The sequence below is a fragment of the Apaloderma vittatum genome, unplaced genomic scaffold, assembly GCF_000703405.1.
Source record: "Apaloderma vittatum isolate BGI_N311 unplaced genomic scaffold, ASM70340v1 scaffold28542, whole genome shotgun sequence".
Taxonomy (NCBI): domain Eukaryota; kingdom Metazoa; phylum Chordata; class Aves; order Trogoniformes; family Trogonidae; genus Apaloderma; species Apaloderma vittatum.
The window spans coordinates 14462-32585 of NW_009705733.1; the positions used below are offsets into that span (position 1 = coordinate 14462).

The 18124-nt window shown below is 48.3% G+C and overlaps 2 protein-coding genes across 2 annotated transcripts; both read left to right on the forward strand.

The window, feature by feature from the left end:
* Nucleotides 1-5197: 5197 nt before the first annotated feature.
* Nucleotides 5198-10325, forward strand: LOC104271008 (E3 ubiquitin/ISG15 ligase TRIM25-like). Its single transcript, XM_009865548.1, has 4 exons — nt 5198-5824; nt 6456-6551; nt 7588-7821; nt 10311-10325. Exons 1-4 carry the CDS (start codon nt 5198-5200, stop codon nt 10323-10325), a joined length of 972 nt encoding a protein of 323 aa, XP_009863850.1.
* A 177-nt stretch (nt 10326-10502) lies between these two features.
* On the forward strand, nt 10503-17859 carry LOC104271009 (E3 ubiquitin/ISG15 ligase TRIM25-like; the record flags this gene model as incomplete). Its single annotated transcript, XM_009865549.1, has 7 exons — nt 10503-10529; nt 12264-12839; nt 15143-15238; nt 15798-16031; nt 16150-16172; nt 17323-17459; nt 17829-17859. Coding segments are annotated over exons 1-7 (1124 nt in total), but the record flags the coding sequence as incomplete, so codon positions are not given.
* Nucleotides 17860-18124: the final 265 nt, after the last annotated feature.

The window sequence follows — 18124 nt, forward strand, 5'->3', positions numbered from 1 at the left end:
AGGGATGCACCTGCCACAGGGGAACATCCCCACGTGTTGCTATTTTAAATGTGGCTTCTTCCAGTTGAACTCGTGCAGCAAAAGCCTGCGCTCCCTACTCTTGGACTTTGGGAGAGGTGCCGCTGCTGCAGGATCCATCGCAGAAGAAGACTCCCGGAGCAGGGGGTTTAAAACTAAAGCAGGGCATACACCTCAAATTTGCTTAGTGGGAGTGAGAGAGAAAAAAGAGCTGGATTGCAAGAAAAAAGTGTGGAAAAGTCTCCAGATGGTGATGCAGCAACTGGACGGCTCCAGACGGCACCTGGATAGTCCCCTGGTACCTGCAGAACAGCCCTCCCAGGAGCCAGCCGGCTCTCCCAGAGGCACAAACCCCAGTTTCCCAGCACAGGGTGTCATGGTGACCATGGGAGCCCTTGGAAGCCACCAAGAGCCTAATGTGGGACCCTCAGCCACAGAACCAGCCTCCCACCCCAAACCCAGCCCCTTGTCCTCACAACTGCTGCTGAGAGGAGAAGTGATGAGAAGCCTGTTTCCCTGCTGTTTTATAAAAAGAAAAACAGGCTTCAGGGCCACCAGATGGGAATATTTTTCTAAGATACATCAGGGCACAGTGATGCTGCTGGCACCAGGATGGATTAAAACATGAAATCACAAGGAGAAAACATGGGGATGCCACTGATGCAGCCAGTGTTGGGGTGCTCGGGGTGGCAGCAGAGGCACGGGAGTGCGGTCCCTGGCTGGCAAGGCTCTGAGATGGAGCAGGGGCACATGGAGGAGGGTCTACAAAGAGGGACAGACTCCCAGCAGAGGCTTGTCCTCCCAGCCTGGCCCATAGCACCCAGTGCTGCATTGGCAGGCAGCTTCCCAGAAAATAAAGGACTGTTGCTGTTTATCAGGTGTTATCCTGCAAGCAGACCTGGAGACTGAAGGGAGCTGAATTGCAACATCAGTTTAGCAGCTCTATTAGTCCCAGCAATTACTTCCAGCCATTTGGAAAAAAAAAAACCAACAAAAACACAATGCCACAGTTTTCATTTTGGTATAACTTTGTGACAAAACAGCTTCTTTCCACACAGGTGGACGCAGCTTTCGTGGTAGCTAACACAGCTGCTGCCCGGTGGGAAGGGAGGCGCCCTTATCTCCTGCGCTAGGCACACCGCACCTTGTGGGGTGGGAAAATAAGTCAGAATGGGCTTTTTTGAGGAGGGACAGCTTTTGTTGCTGTCCTGGGTTGACTGGCACCTGGCATAGCGGGAGCTGCGGGGGTGCGTGGGCAGCCAGGGTAACGTGGCAGTGCCCACTCTTGCCCCCATGGGCACTAAGAGCACACGGAAAGGTCTGTGGGTGGGCAGGGGAGGTGGAGGCACAGCAAAGCAGCGCCTGGAAATGGCACGACAGGCTTGTGCTTAATAACCAGTGTGAAACAGATTGTTGCTTGGGATTTATTACACCACCTAGTGAGCTGTCCTGGGCTGCCCTTTGGAGTTTCAGCTCCCACTCGTGCCTTGGCAGTGGCATCTGACACCAAATCTTGCCCTGGGTCATGCTAGGCACAGGAGCTCCCTGCTCCCTAACACAGACCTCAGCTTCTGGGCCATGTAAGGTCTGTCCGGGGTCTCTGGAGGACATACTTGGAGAAATGTCTGTGTTTGCCCACACTCAGCATTTTTCAGCCCCCCTTGTTGTCCAGGCCCATCCAGGTGTCTGCAGGGAAGAACAGGGACAGGTCTGGTTTCTCTGTTCCCTGACAGCTCAGGGACGTCTCTGCCTGCTGGTCTTGCTGCACTGCACTGCACTGCCCTCCCCACCTGCATCCCCCCTTCCAAGAGACTCCTCCCAGCTTGCCTTCCAGCCCCCTCCCAAGTTTGCACCTCTAGGGCACCTACAGCTGTGCTTGCTGTGTGTCTTTAAATGCCCGTGAAGAGCTTTCTCCAAGTGCTGCTGGTTTTGGGTCCTGCAAGCCCTGTTCCATCTTTCTCCCTCAGTCTTTGGCTGGACACATTTTTATTTTTCACGCGCAGTCTCTGCCTCCAAATACCTTTCTAACTCAGGCTTGGTTCCTGTGTGTTTCTCAGCAGTGTCCTGCAGGTAAGAAGGCACCATCCTCTCCCCACTGACTTTTCTAGCACAAACCCCAGTCCCCAAGCCCGCACCACCCTGCTGATGGGGTGTTTCCAGCCCCTGACGTCTGCAGGTTCTGGCTGCCTGCGGTGCGTGATGCTGGCTGAAAAGGCCCTTTGATGAGCAGGACAACAGCAGCGAATCCGCCCCGGCAGCAGCTGCGATGGGTGAGTGCTGGCACGGGGATTGCAGGAGGCAGCCAGCTCTGTGCCGGGGCTGCTGCATCCCTCTCCTTTTCTCAACTTTCCTTGCAGCTTGATGTGCGCAAAGAACCCTCTTTTCTCCCGCAATTGCACTTTGCTCACCACAGACAAGCGGCTGCCTGGGCAGAGACCGAGTAGTGAAAGAAGAGCAGATGACTGGAGAGACCAGGGCAGCGGAGCAGAGGGAAGACACCTCTTCATGGCCTTAATAATAGTGATGATGTTAGAGGAAGACTGTCCGTGCTGCAGTAGTGCACACGGCCACACGATGGCCCGGGCTCTCAGTAGCCCCTGAGCCACTGAAGGCTGACTGCCCATACACAACCTGCTAGAGAAAGGCACAGAGAGGGGTGAGGTTGCCCTGGAGCCTGGCACACGCTGTCTGTCACCTCTACCTGCTCATGCTGCTTTCGGATCCTTCAATGCAGCGGGTCTGCAAAACAACGGTGTCTGCTTGGAGAGAGGCAGGGAAAGGATTTGGCTCACCTCTGCTAAGTGGGCAAACCCTTGGGTGAAAAGCCTGGCTGTTGTCACCACCACCATCTCCATTCGTCGCTGCCAGCTACTTAAAGTCAGCTCCAGGTTGACTCAGCAGTCCAAGGAGAAAAGACAAGTCGTGCAATTCCCCCAGGACGTGGGGCTCTCCCTGGCACGCAGGTGGAGGGGGGGACACTGCTCTCACCATCCTCACTCCTGGGGTTCAGCCTGCCTTCAAGTTTACTTCCAGGAGACGAAAAATTAGGTTTGCTCTGCTAGGTTTTTGCAATCAGTCAAAGCCAACCAGCACTGAAATATGTTGTATTTAAAAATTAAACAAATTAACTGCATCTGGCAACTAGCTATTGCTCTCTTCATAGTGCTTCTGATGTAAGTTCTGCCCTTGCTACAGAATTTACCCTCCCCTCAGTGCTACCGGTGGGGGAGACACCTACATTACTGTAGCTAGAAGGCCAAAGGGAAGAATTAAAAAGCCTATTTGGCTGCATCTGTGCACTATTTCGCCATATCAGCTGCCTGCAAGCAGCTCCAGAGATACCATTGGACTATTTAACAGTGGCTATTACCTGCAGCTTCCAGCACCTACTGGCTATCCAAACTCCTGAAGGAAATTAAGGAAATTAATATTTCTTCAATGAAAAGATTAAGAGCTTTAATTAATGAAGGGTAAAGAAAGAAGGCTTTAGGCTAGGCGATCTGCGGGCAGCACGTACAGCAGCGAGGCAGCAGCTGGCCGCAGCGGCGTGCAGTAGTGGAGCCATGGCTTGTCTGAGCCTGCATCTGCAAGCAGGGCACAGTAAGTAACCCAGAATGAGCCACAAAATTGACACACCCTCCCATGGAGAGCAAACCCTTCTGCAGCTCTCACAGGCTTCAAGCAGAACAAATGGAGGATTTTTCCTATGTGGCACCAGGTTTTGGGGTTGAGATGCACACAGCAGCACGGCAGTCAGCTGGTGCCACGAGCACGAAGGGCAGCATTTGAACATGCAAGTTGTGCCATGGTGGAGGAGGTGGGAAAGGGCAGTGGAAAGCAGCAGTTTTGCGTGCTTTGGGGGAACAGCAAAGCCAGATAAGCCCTGCATATCCAAGATAACTGTGGAAAAGGGATTAACAGCAGTGAAGTGTGAAGCCACAAATCCCATGGAGGGGAGAAAAATAATGATAAAAGGACCCAGTGGTTGCAAATGAGAGTAAGAAGCATCACTCGGAAAGTATAGCCAACATCTGAAACAACCCTATTCAGTGAGCCGAGGTCTTAAGAAAGCATTAGAGAGCAGGTAATAAGCAGCCAGCTGAAAATGAGCTTGTGCTTTGATATTTTACCTACTGCCAGCAGGTGCATTATGTTGGAGAGGATTGAGAGACCAATACCATCAGGAAGAGATTTGTACGATGAATTCTTGTAAAATAAAATACCTGTTACTTCTCTGGGCATTTAGCCAAGTACAGAGTCCTTGCCTGGATGGTGGCTCAGGAGTCTTGCTTGGTTCGAGTAATATGTGTTTAACAAGTCCTCAGTAATCCAGGAGCAACCAGAGCAGTCCAGGAGCACCGGCCGTTGCAAACACCACGGGCAGCAAGGTCTCTGCTGCGGGGGGCTCATGGGGACCATTTTTTGTTAGGACGCTAATGACAGCGTGCTTTGTGCCAACAGCTTCTCAGAATAACAGGACAGAGAGAAGAGAGGGAGGAGTAGTTTTTAAAATAGTAAAAATAAGTTACCTTCATCCTCCCCTCCCCCTGCTCCTGAAATGAAGGAGCCTTTTATTCCCTCTTGTTTCTAGGAGAAACTAAAGTCTAAGATGTAGCAGGTCTAGGGAAGAAAGGAGGGAGGGGTCCAAGCAGTTCCCAGAGGAGGACTGGGCTGTGGTTAGACCCACCCTGCTGAGGGACAGCAAGGAAAACTTGCTTTATTCTTTGTGCTTTCTTCTCCAAACTCGAATATTGAAGGCAAGTATGAAACTGGGCAGTGCTGGAGCAGGAAAAAGGAGCAGTGGACACACAGGCTTTAAGGATGGAGGATCGCCAGGTGTTATCTCAAGAAATGTCTACAAGACGACCGGGATAAGTAAAAGCTGTGCAGGTGGAAGGCAACAGCACCTTTTCCTGACTGCTGCCCTCTCCCTTTAAGCTGGGGTGGACGATTTGCCCGGCTCCCCTTGCACCTCCTGGCGCCGAAGCTGCCTGAGGGGCGGTTTCCTGTGATGAGAAGGGTTTGCAGGCTGGGAAGAAGCAGAGGAGGGACCTTCCCTTGCGAAGGGGAGGAGGAGGAGGAGGAGGAGGGAGGAGGCCCAGAGGCCACCGGAGCTTTCGGTTTCATTTCCCCGAAGTTCCTGTGCTCCATCAGAGCCCTGAGAGGCAACTCAGGCACCATGGCCAAGGCGGGTGCTGTGGCCGGGCTTGAGGACGAGCTGACCTGTCCCATCTGCCTGAGCGTTTACCGCAACCCCGTGACCCTGAGCTGTGGTCACAGCTTCTGCAAGGAGTGCATCCAGGAGGCACGCAGCTGCCTCGATCGTCCTTTCAGCTGCCCGCTGTGCTGCACGCAGGCGGACCTCACCGCAGAGCTGCAGCCCAGCTTCCAGCTCCGCAGCATAGTGCAGAAGCTGTTGGATGCTTCTGCTCATCAAGAGGAGGAAAAGCATGAAGAACAATGTGAAGAGAAGGGGGAAAGTTCGGGCCAGCAAGATGAGGTGGTCCCATGTGATTTCTGCCTTCAGGAGACGCAGCCAGCTGTGAAGACGTGCCTGAGCTGCGAGGCCTCCCTGTGCCAAGCTCACCTGCACAAGCACAACACAAAGAGCTTCCTGAAAGACCATGTCCTGACAGAGCCCTGTGGTGCTCACGTTTTGGCTGAGATGAGATGCCCCCAGCATGGCAAACTGCTGGAGTGCTACTGCGAGACGGAGTCGATGTCCATCTGCGTGCTGTGCTGTGTGACCAGCTCCCACAAGAACCACAAGATCATCACTTCGGAGGAGGCTTTTGGCCAGGCACAGGTAAGAGGATGCCGGGAGAGCAGCCTGGCCGTGGTTTGCAGTAGGTAAATCATGAGGGTCTGTGGAACCGAGAGCTGAGAGCACAGGGATGAAACATCTCTCGAGTTTCAGATATGCAGACTCGGGATGGGACTAAACCTCTGTCTTGGGATATGGGGCTTTTATTCCTAGTTTTGCCCCAGATTCCCTCTGGGCTTGCCCCTCAGGATACAAAACAAGATATTATAAACAACTTCTTCCCATCCTGAGGAGCCAGACTGGTGGAACTGAGTGCTTGCGGCCATGGTTTTAGTCCTCGGTGCAATTGAAAGCTGGAGGATCAGGCTGAGCTGCACTAATGCAAAGAAAATTAATGATGGAGTAACAGAAAGGAAGCTGTCAGCACTGAAAGTATGTGTGGCTATTGCACATGAACAGTTTTCATTTTCAGAACGTCTTTCCCATGCTTGTAATTGTGGTATTTGTTCAGGGATAAAATCTTCCAGTAAATCTTTATGTATTGATTTGTTCTGAGAGCCTGCAGTGAACAGACGTTCTGCAAGTCTGGCTTAACCCTCTTCCATAAAATTGCTGATTTTGTGCACATATTTTGGTCCTATCCCAATAACTCCCTCTGGTTGTTTTTTTATAGAGTGCTTTTCATGAAACTCTGGAGACAGCGAAAAAACACGAGGCTGCACTGGATCAAATTGTAACAAACCTGCTGAAACAAGAGGAGGAAGTAAAGGTTTGTTTCAATATCTCTATCTCTTCAAGGATGACTGCATGCTGGTAGCTGATAAGGTTTTCTTTTGCCCTTCCCCAAATCATGGACTCTGTTGCCTTTTTTTTTTTTTTTTTTTTTAGCTCCTGGGTAGTTTCTCACATATTTACCGCCTTACTTCTCTAAGGGATGATGATGAACAATGTTCTTATCAGTCTGGAAGTACATTCTTAGGTTCCAAAGTACCTTTGAGCTTGAAACGCTGTTAAGTCCACACCTCCTGATTGGTGGGTGGTGACTGGCTTTTTTCTTCCCCAGCCTTATTCAATTTGCTGACTCTAAACTATTTATGGAAAAGATGTCAACCATGTTACAGTGATTTTATTCCTCTTTACAACAAGAAATCCCTTTAGGTTAGCCTGTGATTCTAAGAAGGTGGTAGGAATGAGGTTAAAAGATAGTCCCAAACTGTCTGGGTTTTGTTCCCAGCGTGCAAATACCTATGTAAAAGCTCTGCAAGAACAGAGAATTTAATGCAGGTCTCCAAATCCTAGTTCATTCTGCTCAGGCACAATTGTCACTTGCCTTCTTCCACCAGCAAAAGTGATGGGACTAGAAGCCCTGACACTGGGCAGAGGAAATGCTACCTTCTAGTCCAAAGACAAAACCGTACCTATTGGCAGTGTCCCGTCTGGCAGCTGCTTTCAAAGCTTGAGGTCATGCTTTTCCTCCCCCATCCTTAAAACTACTAAAGGCAGTGTCTCTGTACAAAACATTGTAGTGGAGAACAAGGAAATACAGACATAGTGAAAAGTCTTCAGCAGGCACTGTGTAAGAAGCACTACTTTTTCATCTTTTTCTGGTCAGGTGCTAGATGTTGGCACCTTATGTCATTGGCCTTCCAGCTGTCAGTGGGACATCTTGGTCTGCTGTCATACAGAGAAGCACTAAGTAGTTACTTCTCTCAGTCCAGAAAAGACCAAGCTCTTTTCTGAGTGAGAGTTAGTGTGGAAAATGTAACTTTCAGTCCCTAATAGCTTTGAAAGTGTTTTCTTAGTAGACTAAGGAGATTCTGCAGAGGAATCAGCTGGAGACCTTCTTTGGAGAGATGCATCTGCAGCTAGACAGCAAAAAAGAAGAGGTTCTGAAAGCTCTCAGTCACAAAGAGGAGCAACAGCTTTCTCAGATTCAGATGAAGATACAGAAACACAAAGAGGTGAAGGATGCAGTCAGCCGTGATGTACAGGAGCTAGAGGCTCTGAGAGATCAGAAAAATGTGTTTATTTTTGTCAAGGTACGTAACAGCATCTCCCTTCCCATAGGTACTTGGCTCTTGGGCTGGCCTTTGCCTGTACTATGCTAATTCTACTTCCAAAATGTCTTTTACAGGCTTTTGCAGCAATTCAAGCCAGGTAAGCTCTTCTCAGAGTTGTCCGTTATTCCATTACATGTTGTTTCAAGTGACTGATAGGCCAGTGGTGTGGGTCTGCTAGCCCAGCCTGTGCTCATCCGGGCTGCCTCTTGGACATGCTGATGGCCCACTCTGAGCCTGGCTTCGTTGGAGACCTGAAGAAGCTCAAAAATATTAACGGAGGTTATGTGTGACTCTTGATATACAACATGGCTTATTTTTCTATACCCTCTGTGCCTGTTCCCGAGACCCATTCTGAGGGCAGTCCCTGAATATTTAAGTCCCTGGGTGGGCGTGCAAAGGATGGATGAACTTAGATATCCTGAGTTGTCATCCAGTTTGCATTGCCTTCTGCTTGTAAGAAGCAAATACGACAGGAGGTGAAATGTGCAATGAAGTTGTGAGTCTACAAAGGTCTGTAGCTGTTCCCCCAGTGTCTGCCCAGGCTGTTCCTCTGGCACAGCCCACTGCAGTGTGCATGCAGGCTCCCCGAGCCCCACAGCACTTCTCGTTTGCCATCCTGGCATCGCAGTGGCTGCCTCTGACACCTCGTCAGCTCCTGCTGTGGGGATCTGAGGACTGTAACCACAGGCACGATGCTGGGATCTGTTCTGGCAAAAGCTGGGGCTGAGATGGCTGAGGCAAGGTCCTCTGGGGAGAGATATTGCCCATGGAGTGAATTTTATCCTAATGATGTTGACGAGGTTTTGGGAAAAGACTGGTCAGAGGGGGACGATAGAAGCTGCTTTCTGCGTGTCCCATCAAGGCTGGGTGTGGAGTGGAATATACAGATACTGGTTCAGGGATGACCTTGGTGATAGTTTTCTGCACGTTTTAGGGAACGCAAGCCAGTTCCTAGCAATGATGGTGTAAAACTGCCAGAACCGTCCATTATTTTGGATCAAGCAACAAGAAACACTACTCTAAGGCTTTTCCAGCAGTTCCTCTCAGACATGCAGTCCTTATTTAAAGGACCACCCGGTAAGTGATCATTTCACTATGTGGCAAGACAGAGAAGCTAAAAAACATATTTAAGAAGGGACTGTAATAACACACCAAGTACTCAGGGTACCTCTAGAAGAACTGATTACTAACATTGTATTATTTTCACATATGTGTACCTAAAAGGGTGCTTGTCCTAGGATCAGTGCTTTGGGACATGCCTTGAATACACCCTGTTAAAATAGCCTCTGGATAAAAAGGCATGGGTGTCCTAGGAGGTTTTTTTGGGGGATTAAAATAACAGAATAGCAGCACCTCTTCTGCCTGCAGTATCACTTTGATTCAGAGCATGGGGAAAGTAGAGAAATCATCACAGCAACAGCTGGTGGAGTTTGTCTCACAAAGTATATAATCTACTCTTTCTAACCAAATCATTCTATGCCTTTTAAATGTTTTGTAACGTCAGCCTGCAGCCCCAGTGTCGTGCATGGTAGGATGTTTGTCCAACTGCATTGAAAAAATGGTAGAATTCCCATGTTATTGCTCTCTTAATGGTGCTTGAGCCCTTGCTGACAGCACACAGGGTCAAGACCAAGAGGCGGCTGTGGTGGGAGGGTTCTGCCCAGAGCATGTGCCGCAGTGTGCAGTGTGAGACCGGCTTGGCTGCCGTCCACACAGCCCTGGGTACGCTGAGGAGCACACCAGGCTACTTCTGAGCTCCATCTCTACCATCCCTGTAAGTGTAGTCCAGACCTGTTCTGGCTAGAGAGCCTTAGCTCCAGCTTTTCTTATCTGAGCAACTTTGGTTAGTTGCCCAAGCCACTGCTGCCGTTTCAGTTTCCTGAAGGAGTAAGTCCCAGAGCAGAAAATGCTACAGTATTAAAATGCCTTACAGGCAGGAGAAGGTCTAAATAAAAACATTCTGCAAATTCCTGAGCATAGAATTAGCTTCTTGTGACTGGCCACACTAGGAAGTTTTGAGAATTCTAGAAAATTGCTTCAAATGATCCTAAGCACATAAGCATTTATAAAATGGCTGTGCTGCTGTTCACACATTTATTGTACATGGAAGTTAACCTGGGAAGTTTTTTAAAATGCCTAATAAAACTCTGCAGGACAATGATGGAAAACTGAAATCTAAGAGTTGCTGCAGTTGGAAACAAAAAGCAAAAAGACACTTTAGAATTGTGGAAGAGCAGAATTTCTTGAGATGGGGTATCGACCCCGTTTAGAATTACATAGGAGCACCTAAGAGAGATGCAGAAGTTGTATTGGTTAATGTGCTTTTAATGACTTGGGTGAGTTGGACTTGAACTGGATGACTTGCACAGGATGACTTGAACTGGGGAATCCATCTGTGAGCTTTGGGCATGTATGCACATCTAAATAATTAACTTTTAATTATAATGTGTGTGGTTTTTTTCTTGTAGTTCATGAACATCTGACTGTTAGAATGAATCGAGGAACTGGTTTCCCTGCCAGTGTCACCCAGATCTATGCAATGTCAATGCAAAGTTCTCTGCCTCCAGCATCAAGTAGTTCCGAAGCCATCCCATACATGCAAAGCAACCAGAGATTCTCAGAGGGCTGTCACTTCTGGAACGTGGACACCAGCAGAGCAGATGGCTGGAAGCTTGGAGTCGCTAATCGTCATTTTGAGTGTTACCTGCAAAAGTCTAGTAATTCCCTCTCTGTGTTCCTGGGCAACACAGTGATCACACGGAAGGCCTTTCCTGCAGACCTCAAATTCGTCAGGGTAGAGCTAGACTGCAGAAGAAATACGCTGTCATTTTATAACATGTCTGTTAAGGATGGAGGTCCCACTGCGAGCCTCAGGCTTATAGAGACAGTAAACATCCCTTTGAAGGCTCCTGTCTTTGCTATCTTTGATGTGTCTGATGGCTCTCTGAAACTCCTGCAGTGATGCATGGACTGCTGCTGTGTGGAGGCAGTGCTAAGCTGGCATATTAGAAACTGGAGCTGGGGCTGCTGTGGGGGCTTATTTGTGTGAGGGCAGGGCCTCGGTGCAGTGTGTCCCAGCACACTGCCACTTACTGCAAGAGCTCCTATCTTACTTGTTCTGTTAATCACGATGGAAATACTGCTTCAGTTTCACTTTGTTGCTCAGTTGTATCAAATGCTGTGTTGGCTGCATGTTATTAAAGTAATGTAGTTTGCAAAACTCAATGCCAATTTAGTTTATAAAAAAGTTGACAATACAAGATTAACACCTGAAGAACTAAGCAACAGCAGTACTGATCTTTTATTTGCTCTAATGCACCAGCTTTTACCTCTGCCCTCCTTCTCCCATCCTGCATAACTTAAGCCATCCCTTGTGGAAGCAGAGCTGGCCTGCAAGGTGAGTTAGAGACAAGGCGAAGAGACACCCAGTTTCCCTTGCTCTATGCTGCCCTTGGCCCCTATGAACTCTGTGATAGGTCACTTACCTACTTCTTGCCTCAGTTTTCTCCTCACCTATGCAAACTTAAATGTCGAGGTCCAGGTAGAAGCTCTCTGCACCAGCAGGGACAGTGAAGGAACTTGAAGGATGCTACAATTTAGCATATGCTAAAATAAAACCTTGCTCAGTCTTAGAAGAAAGTAGCTATGTCTTGTCTTTTGCATTTTATACACCACAATGATACGTAAAACCATGCAGGTAGTGCTGGGTCTCCTGAATGCACATGCAGTGGCTGTTGCTCTGCCTATCTTGGGTTGTACGGGCACGAAGTGAGGTAAGCAGGGCTTGTGGCATGGGATATTCTCATCCTAGAGTGCCTTTCCCAGAGTGTTTACCTGCTTCTGTTTGCCTGTCAGCTGGTGGCAGGTAAGAGACCAGCCTCAACACTAAACCTTTCCCCTGGCTTCTCTTTTGCCTGCAGGGGAGCATCTGTAACTGTTGTGGAGAAGAACCAGACCAAGCAGAAGGAATTCCCAGCTTACCCCAGCCAGACTCATACTCTTCTCACCCAGGGTTTATCTTTAATTTACTGTCCCTGGTGCAGGATGGAGGACTTTTCTGGAAGGGAAGGGGGTGTAGGAGAAGTGTCCATCTTGTGCCCTCCCCAGTACCCCCTGCTCCCACCAGTCTGTTGAGGGCTCATACATGAGCGATGCTGCCTGAGACTGAGGCCAAACATGTAAAAGGGGCTGCCATGGCTTCCTAGAGCTGTTTGTCAGCTGAGCCCGAGATAAGAGTGTACCCCAAGGCGGGGCCTCTCACGGGGTAAGCGGAGGGACTCGCAGCTGCGGGGCTGGTGTCCAATCCGGGCACAGCGCCAGGGACGTCCTTTTAGTTTCGTTTCTCGCAGACCGGCCGAGACGCCATTTCTGCAGCCATGGCAAAAGCTAAAGAAGAGTTTGGAGGGGGTCCCAGCCTGGAGGACGAACTCAGCTGTCCCATCTGCCTGCATCTGTACAAGAACCCGGTGTCGCTGAGCTGCGGTCACAGCTTCTGCAAGAAGTGCATCCAGAAGGCGCTCAGTGCCCAGCTGCAGTCCAGCGCCCCGTACTGCTGCCCCATGTGCAAGCTCCAGCTGGGGCCCATCCTGGAGCTGCAGAAGAACTTCCAGCTGTGCAGCATCGTGGAGGCCTTTCAGGCCACCGCTTCTCAAGGACAGCAAGGCAAGGGCTCTGCAGAGGAGAAGAAGGAGGTGGTTCCCTGTGACTTCTGCCTGGATTTGTCCCAGCCGGCAGTGAAAACCTGCCTGGTCTGTGACGCGTCTTTGTGCCAGGCCCACCTGAACAAACACAACGCCAAGGCTTCCCAGCAGGACCACGTCCTGGTGGAGGTGGGCGCGGGCGGTGCGGTGGAGGAGAGGAGGTGCCGGGAGCACGGCAGGGTGCTGGAGTGCTACTGCCAGGACGAGGGGAAGTGCATCTGCACGCTGTGCTCCATTGCGGGATCCCACAAGGGCCACAACGTCATCACCCTGAAGGAAGCACGTGAGAAACAGCTGGTAAGGGGCTCTTCTCTCCCCACAGCCCTTTGCAGGGTTTGCTCTGAAGTCCTGACCTGGAGGGAGGAGGGAGGGGGAAGCTGCTGGAGGGGCAGGAAGGCTTTTCCTTTGGGAATGGGGACGGTGGGGTAAGGGCCATGCAGGCAGCAGCTTGGGGATTTCATATCCAGAGGAGGTCCACAGGAGGGTCACCAAACGCTCAGAGCACCTCTCCTGTGAAGAAAGGCTGAGAGGTGGGGTTGTTCAGCCTGGAGAAAAGAAGGCTCTAGGGAGACCTTATTGTGGCCTTTCAACATTTAAAGGCAGCCTATAAGAAAGATGGGGACAATCTTTTTAGCATAGACTGTTGCAATAGGACAAGGGGTAATGATTTTGAACTAAAAAAGATATTAGGAAGAGTATTTTTTTTTTAACAATGAAGGTGGTAAAACAATGGAACAGGTTGCCCGAAGAGGTGGTAGAAGCCCCATCCCTGGAAAAGGCTCTGAGCAACCTGATCTAGTTAAAGATGTTCCTGTTCACCACAGGGGGGTCGGACTAGATGACTTTTAAAGCTCCCTTCCAGCCCAAAACTTTCTGTGATTCTATGTCTGCCCCAGCAGGGAGTGGTGCATTTTACTGGAATTTGCTTTTCATTTCCTCCTTTGTCTCGTGAAAGCAGCCCAGCAGATTAAGTAGAGAGAGAAGAGCAGAGGAAGGCATTTGGGGCTGACTGGAACAAGGTTGGGTAAATCCTGCAGTGTCTGCTGATGTGGACGTGTGTGCGGGACAGTGAGCGAGAGGCAGGTGTTGGGCTTCACTGTCCCATGCCACTGAACACACACTTGTCCTGTGCAGCCCCAAGCAACTGCAAACTGCCATTGACAAGTGTATTCCTCGCTGGGAATTTCTGCAGGGATTAAGAAATCTCTTCCTCCACACAGTCTCAGGGATCCTACCACTGTTGAATTATAGGTTGGGAACCCAGTTTTCCCACTTGAGGCCCTTCCCTCTGGTTCCCTCCTCCTCTGCCCTAAGTTTTGCTGAGCCAGCATCCCAGCAGGCACAGAGGTGTAGGACCTCGACGTCCTGGCCTTTGCTGTCCCTGAAATGCTCCAGAATCGGCTGATGGGATAAAACGCATTTGCTATTCAAAATCATTGCCTTGCATTTCTGGGCTCAATTTAGAGCCCAAGCAAAACAGCCTGCAGGAACGCAGTGCGTGAGCAGGAACCGCCTGGCTCGCTCTGGACCTCAGGACAGGTCATAGCCTCCTCCAGAATCAGCAGAGCTATACACATCACAAACTAACTTTCTTCTGTGAATTACATATGAAATACCCTGAGCTGCCAAACAGAAGTGGGCTACGTAGGATAGTAGCTATTTCCTTCATCCCCGGAGCTGGTAAAGGAGCAACACTGCCCTGTCTGTGGAAAAGCGATCTCCATGGGTAAGCTGAGATCTCAGCTGTCTATTCCTCTTGGGGTTTTTTTTTAAACTCTCCAAGACAGTCAGGGAAATCAGGAATGTAGTTCTTCAGAAGTATTTATAAAAGGTTTCTGGTCAAGAAACCTCAGTCAAATTTGATTATTTGTCTCTCAATTTTTCAAAAATTAAAACTTTCCAGCTGTGACAAATATATCATGGAAAACTTAACTTTTCTAGCATCATTTTTATTAGAGAAAGGGGAATCTGGCAGCTGTGTCTGCTGTGGCCATTCATGGGTACTCAAGGTGTGAAAACACTGCTGGAGGCAGCCAGGAGTAACAGAACCATTCAGAGATTGTCTAATCCCGCAAAAACAAGGTTTAATATCCCCTTTGAAATGTGTTACCATGCAGTATACCAGCACTCAATGATCTTTTCTGAAGATCAGCGAAACAGTGGTGATGGTTGCTTATTATCTCATCCTTGGATCCCACAGCTACTGAGAGATGTGAAAAGTAAGGATTTGGATCACATTAGGTGCATATGAAGATTCTGGCAGGAACAGAGCTTTAATGGATAAAGTGAGATTTATTCTTTTAAAGTGAAATTTACTTATTCAAAGGGAAAGTTGTTTATTAACCTACCACATGCAACGTTCCACGTATTTAAAAATTGAACACTGACCTGAGAGATTTCAAGATCATATCAGTTTTACACTATGCCCTATGTCTATGAGGAGGCAAGTGAGCACGGTTTATTACAGAACTCGCTGGTGAAAGCGGGCAGGTAGAAGGCACCTGTGCCATTTCACCAGCTCCACAAACTACGAGTCTGGTTTAAAGCTACCCATGCTGTGTCCCTGCAGTCACATTCAATGCTGTCTTTTCTTCTTCTAGGGTGAACTCTCGGTCATCATGCAACAGCTGCAGAAACATAAAAGTGCTTTAACTACCTCCTTAGAAAAGCTTCAGAAGAGTGAGAATCAGCTCAAGGTTTGTACCCAGATCATTGCTAATTTGGAGCATCTTTCCTCTGCAATTTCCCAGAAAAACAAAAAGTGATGGCAACTACACTGTTAGAAGCAGACGACTAGAAAGAGCTATAGTCCAAACTAGGAAAAACACTGATGTAAGAAAATGCCAGAAGTCAAGCTTTCTCACAGTCTCCCAGCATGGCTTCACAGGAGGAACCAGCTGGGAGATTCCACCATTTATTGTGGTTGCACAGACCAAGTTGCAGGACTGGCAGACCACAGATTGTACCCACCATTATGTATTTTAAAAGCTTTTCTTCCATTAAGTGAAAGAAAAACAAATTGAGTCTGCAACTGTGGATTTTCAGTGTGTACTGATACAGTTCTCACATTGGTAGCTAAACTTTATCTGATTTTTTTACTGCATCAGGATTTTCATAGCCCCCTGTTTAAAAAGATACTCTAAACATGCTTATTGTCTGCTTCCTTCTAAAGCTAGTGCAAAGGATAGACACGATCCTAATTAATAACCAGAGACACTAAGTTGAAATGTTCCATTTTCTTGCCTCTTCATTTAGACCAATACGAAAACAGTGACTTCTCAGCTGCAAAAGCTGTTAGAGGAATTGAAGACAGAGATTATTCAGAAAGAGAAGAAGATTCTGAGTGACATTCAATCCACTGAGAAAAATCAGCTGGCAGACTTTACCAAAGTGAAGAAGGAAATGGAACAGAAGAGAGATGAGGCTGAGCAACATCTTCAGTCTTTGCAGAAGATGAGTGAGCAGCCAGATACTTTCCTCTTCCTCAAAGTAAGGCACAGTATTCTGCTTTTCTTCGTAAATATGCCTATTTATCAGCCAGATGCCCTTTCTGGAAATCACACTAACAGTTTTTTTCTTTTTTTTTTTTTGGCAATTCTATTTGTAGGAATTTAAACTGGCCAAGGACAGGTAAGTTCCACCTGAAAACACTAGTTTCCTTCTTTGAAAACATACGATGTTGATAACTGGGATTAAACCCCCTGCCTGTCCCCCTCTGCCCTGGCACCCTACACTGCAAATCTGCTCCTTATTCCTGCCAAGCCAGAGGGTACCACTCCCACACAATTAATGAGGATGGAGAGATATCTGCCTGCTGTTCCAGTGGCCCCTTTCGGTCTCCTTGGCAGCTACACAGTTGCTGGATTCTGATGAAAACCACTGGGCTTTATAACCAGAGAAAGGTTTTTAACAGAGATGGAGCCTGTAGGGTTCAGTTTACAGCAACACTCCCTTGGATGTTTATTGGTGACACTCCTGCACGTAAGTCCCAGTGAACAGCCTTTGGCAGCAGAGGTAACTGGCTCATTTCCCACCGATTTTTGATTCTGCTTGTGGACAAACTTAATAGCTAGACATATTTATTATCCCTTCTTTTTCAAGTGATACATTTAATTTATAGCATATCACCTCCTAATTGATGTCTAGGTGTCAGTTGTAATTCCACAGTGCAAAACCACACCAAGAGTAAGCTACAAATCCACAAGGGATTTTGCTGCAGCACTAAACTCCCCAGCTGCATGAAAGACTAGCTCAAACATCTAGCTGGATTTTAGGATGTCATCTCTGTAACTTGTACAAATTAAAGCAAAGTTTGAACTTGGATTGTAAGGATAACATTGAATCACCATGTACCTAGGGGCTATGCTGGCAGCAGTAGAGTCCATTACTCACAGCTGTGCCACAAGTCAAAATCTAGCCTATGGGATCAAAGTCATTTTCCAGAAGCCTGGACACCGTTTAATATGTTTGGCATTTTCTTTCTATCATGGTGGCAGTTGTGCTAGAACAGTTAGAGCCTGCCTGCAGCAGGTCAAAGCACTATTCACACAAGAGTATTAGCAAAATGCCTTCGCCTTTCTCATTTTCTGCATTTGAAAATTCCCACCCAGGATTGGTAAGCAGAAGGTATTGCTAAATAAATAACAATATGTAACAACTGCAACTCACTGAAGTTTGTCAGAGAGCTGTTTGCATGACACTTCATGTTGCCAAAGCACCCTCCTCTTTGCAGAGTCCTTCCCAGTGAAGGGGTTTGTTAACTTGACTGCCTGCATCCTAGGGTTGCGTGTCACAATTTCACCGTGGAGGGGAGAGATGTGACAGTAGTGCAGCCCTACTGGGACGTGATCAGCTTCTACCAACAAGTGAAGCGGCAGTTCATGAGTGACCTGGACTCGCTGCTGAAACGCGTGCACAGTGAGTGACCTTCCCCAGCCGCTGGCTCCTTTATACAGGGCATGTGTGTGGCCTTGAGGGGCTGATGAGGATTCAGATGGGAACTTGGGGGTGCTGGAGAGCAGAGGGCAAAGGGAGCAGAAAGGTAAGAAGGAAGAGGTCTGCTCCTAACCTAGCGTGAGGCCAGCTTCTACTCTGCCTGATGTGGTTTCCTGCTTCCACTTACATCCCAAGTCTTTGGGTGCTCAATCATGCTTTTGAGAAACATCCTCTTCATTTGCCTGTCCCCACCTAGTTTATCCCTGACCATGAGATCCAGGGGCACAGTACCAAGTCCCAAGCTTGAATGTATTTTCAGCTTTGTAAAACATTCTTCTCCATCTTTCTTAGGTAACCTCACCTTCCAAGTCCAGCAGGCCAGGTAAATCCTTTTCTTTACTTACAAAATGTTCCTGCAAATTTCTCCAACAGTTGTTCATTTAAGGACCATGTGTCCTCTGCTTCTCTCTCAAGGAAAGCCAAGCAATCTAGAAGGCTGTCCTTCAAAAGAGGGGGTCAGATCTATTCACCTCTCTTATTTCATTATTAACCAGCTGTGATTTCTGTTTTATGAGGCACTAACATTCAACACTGTTTCTTTACAGTGAGGCTCGGGATACTCACCCCTCTTCAAACTGTAAGTGTTC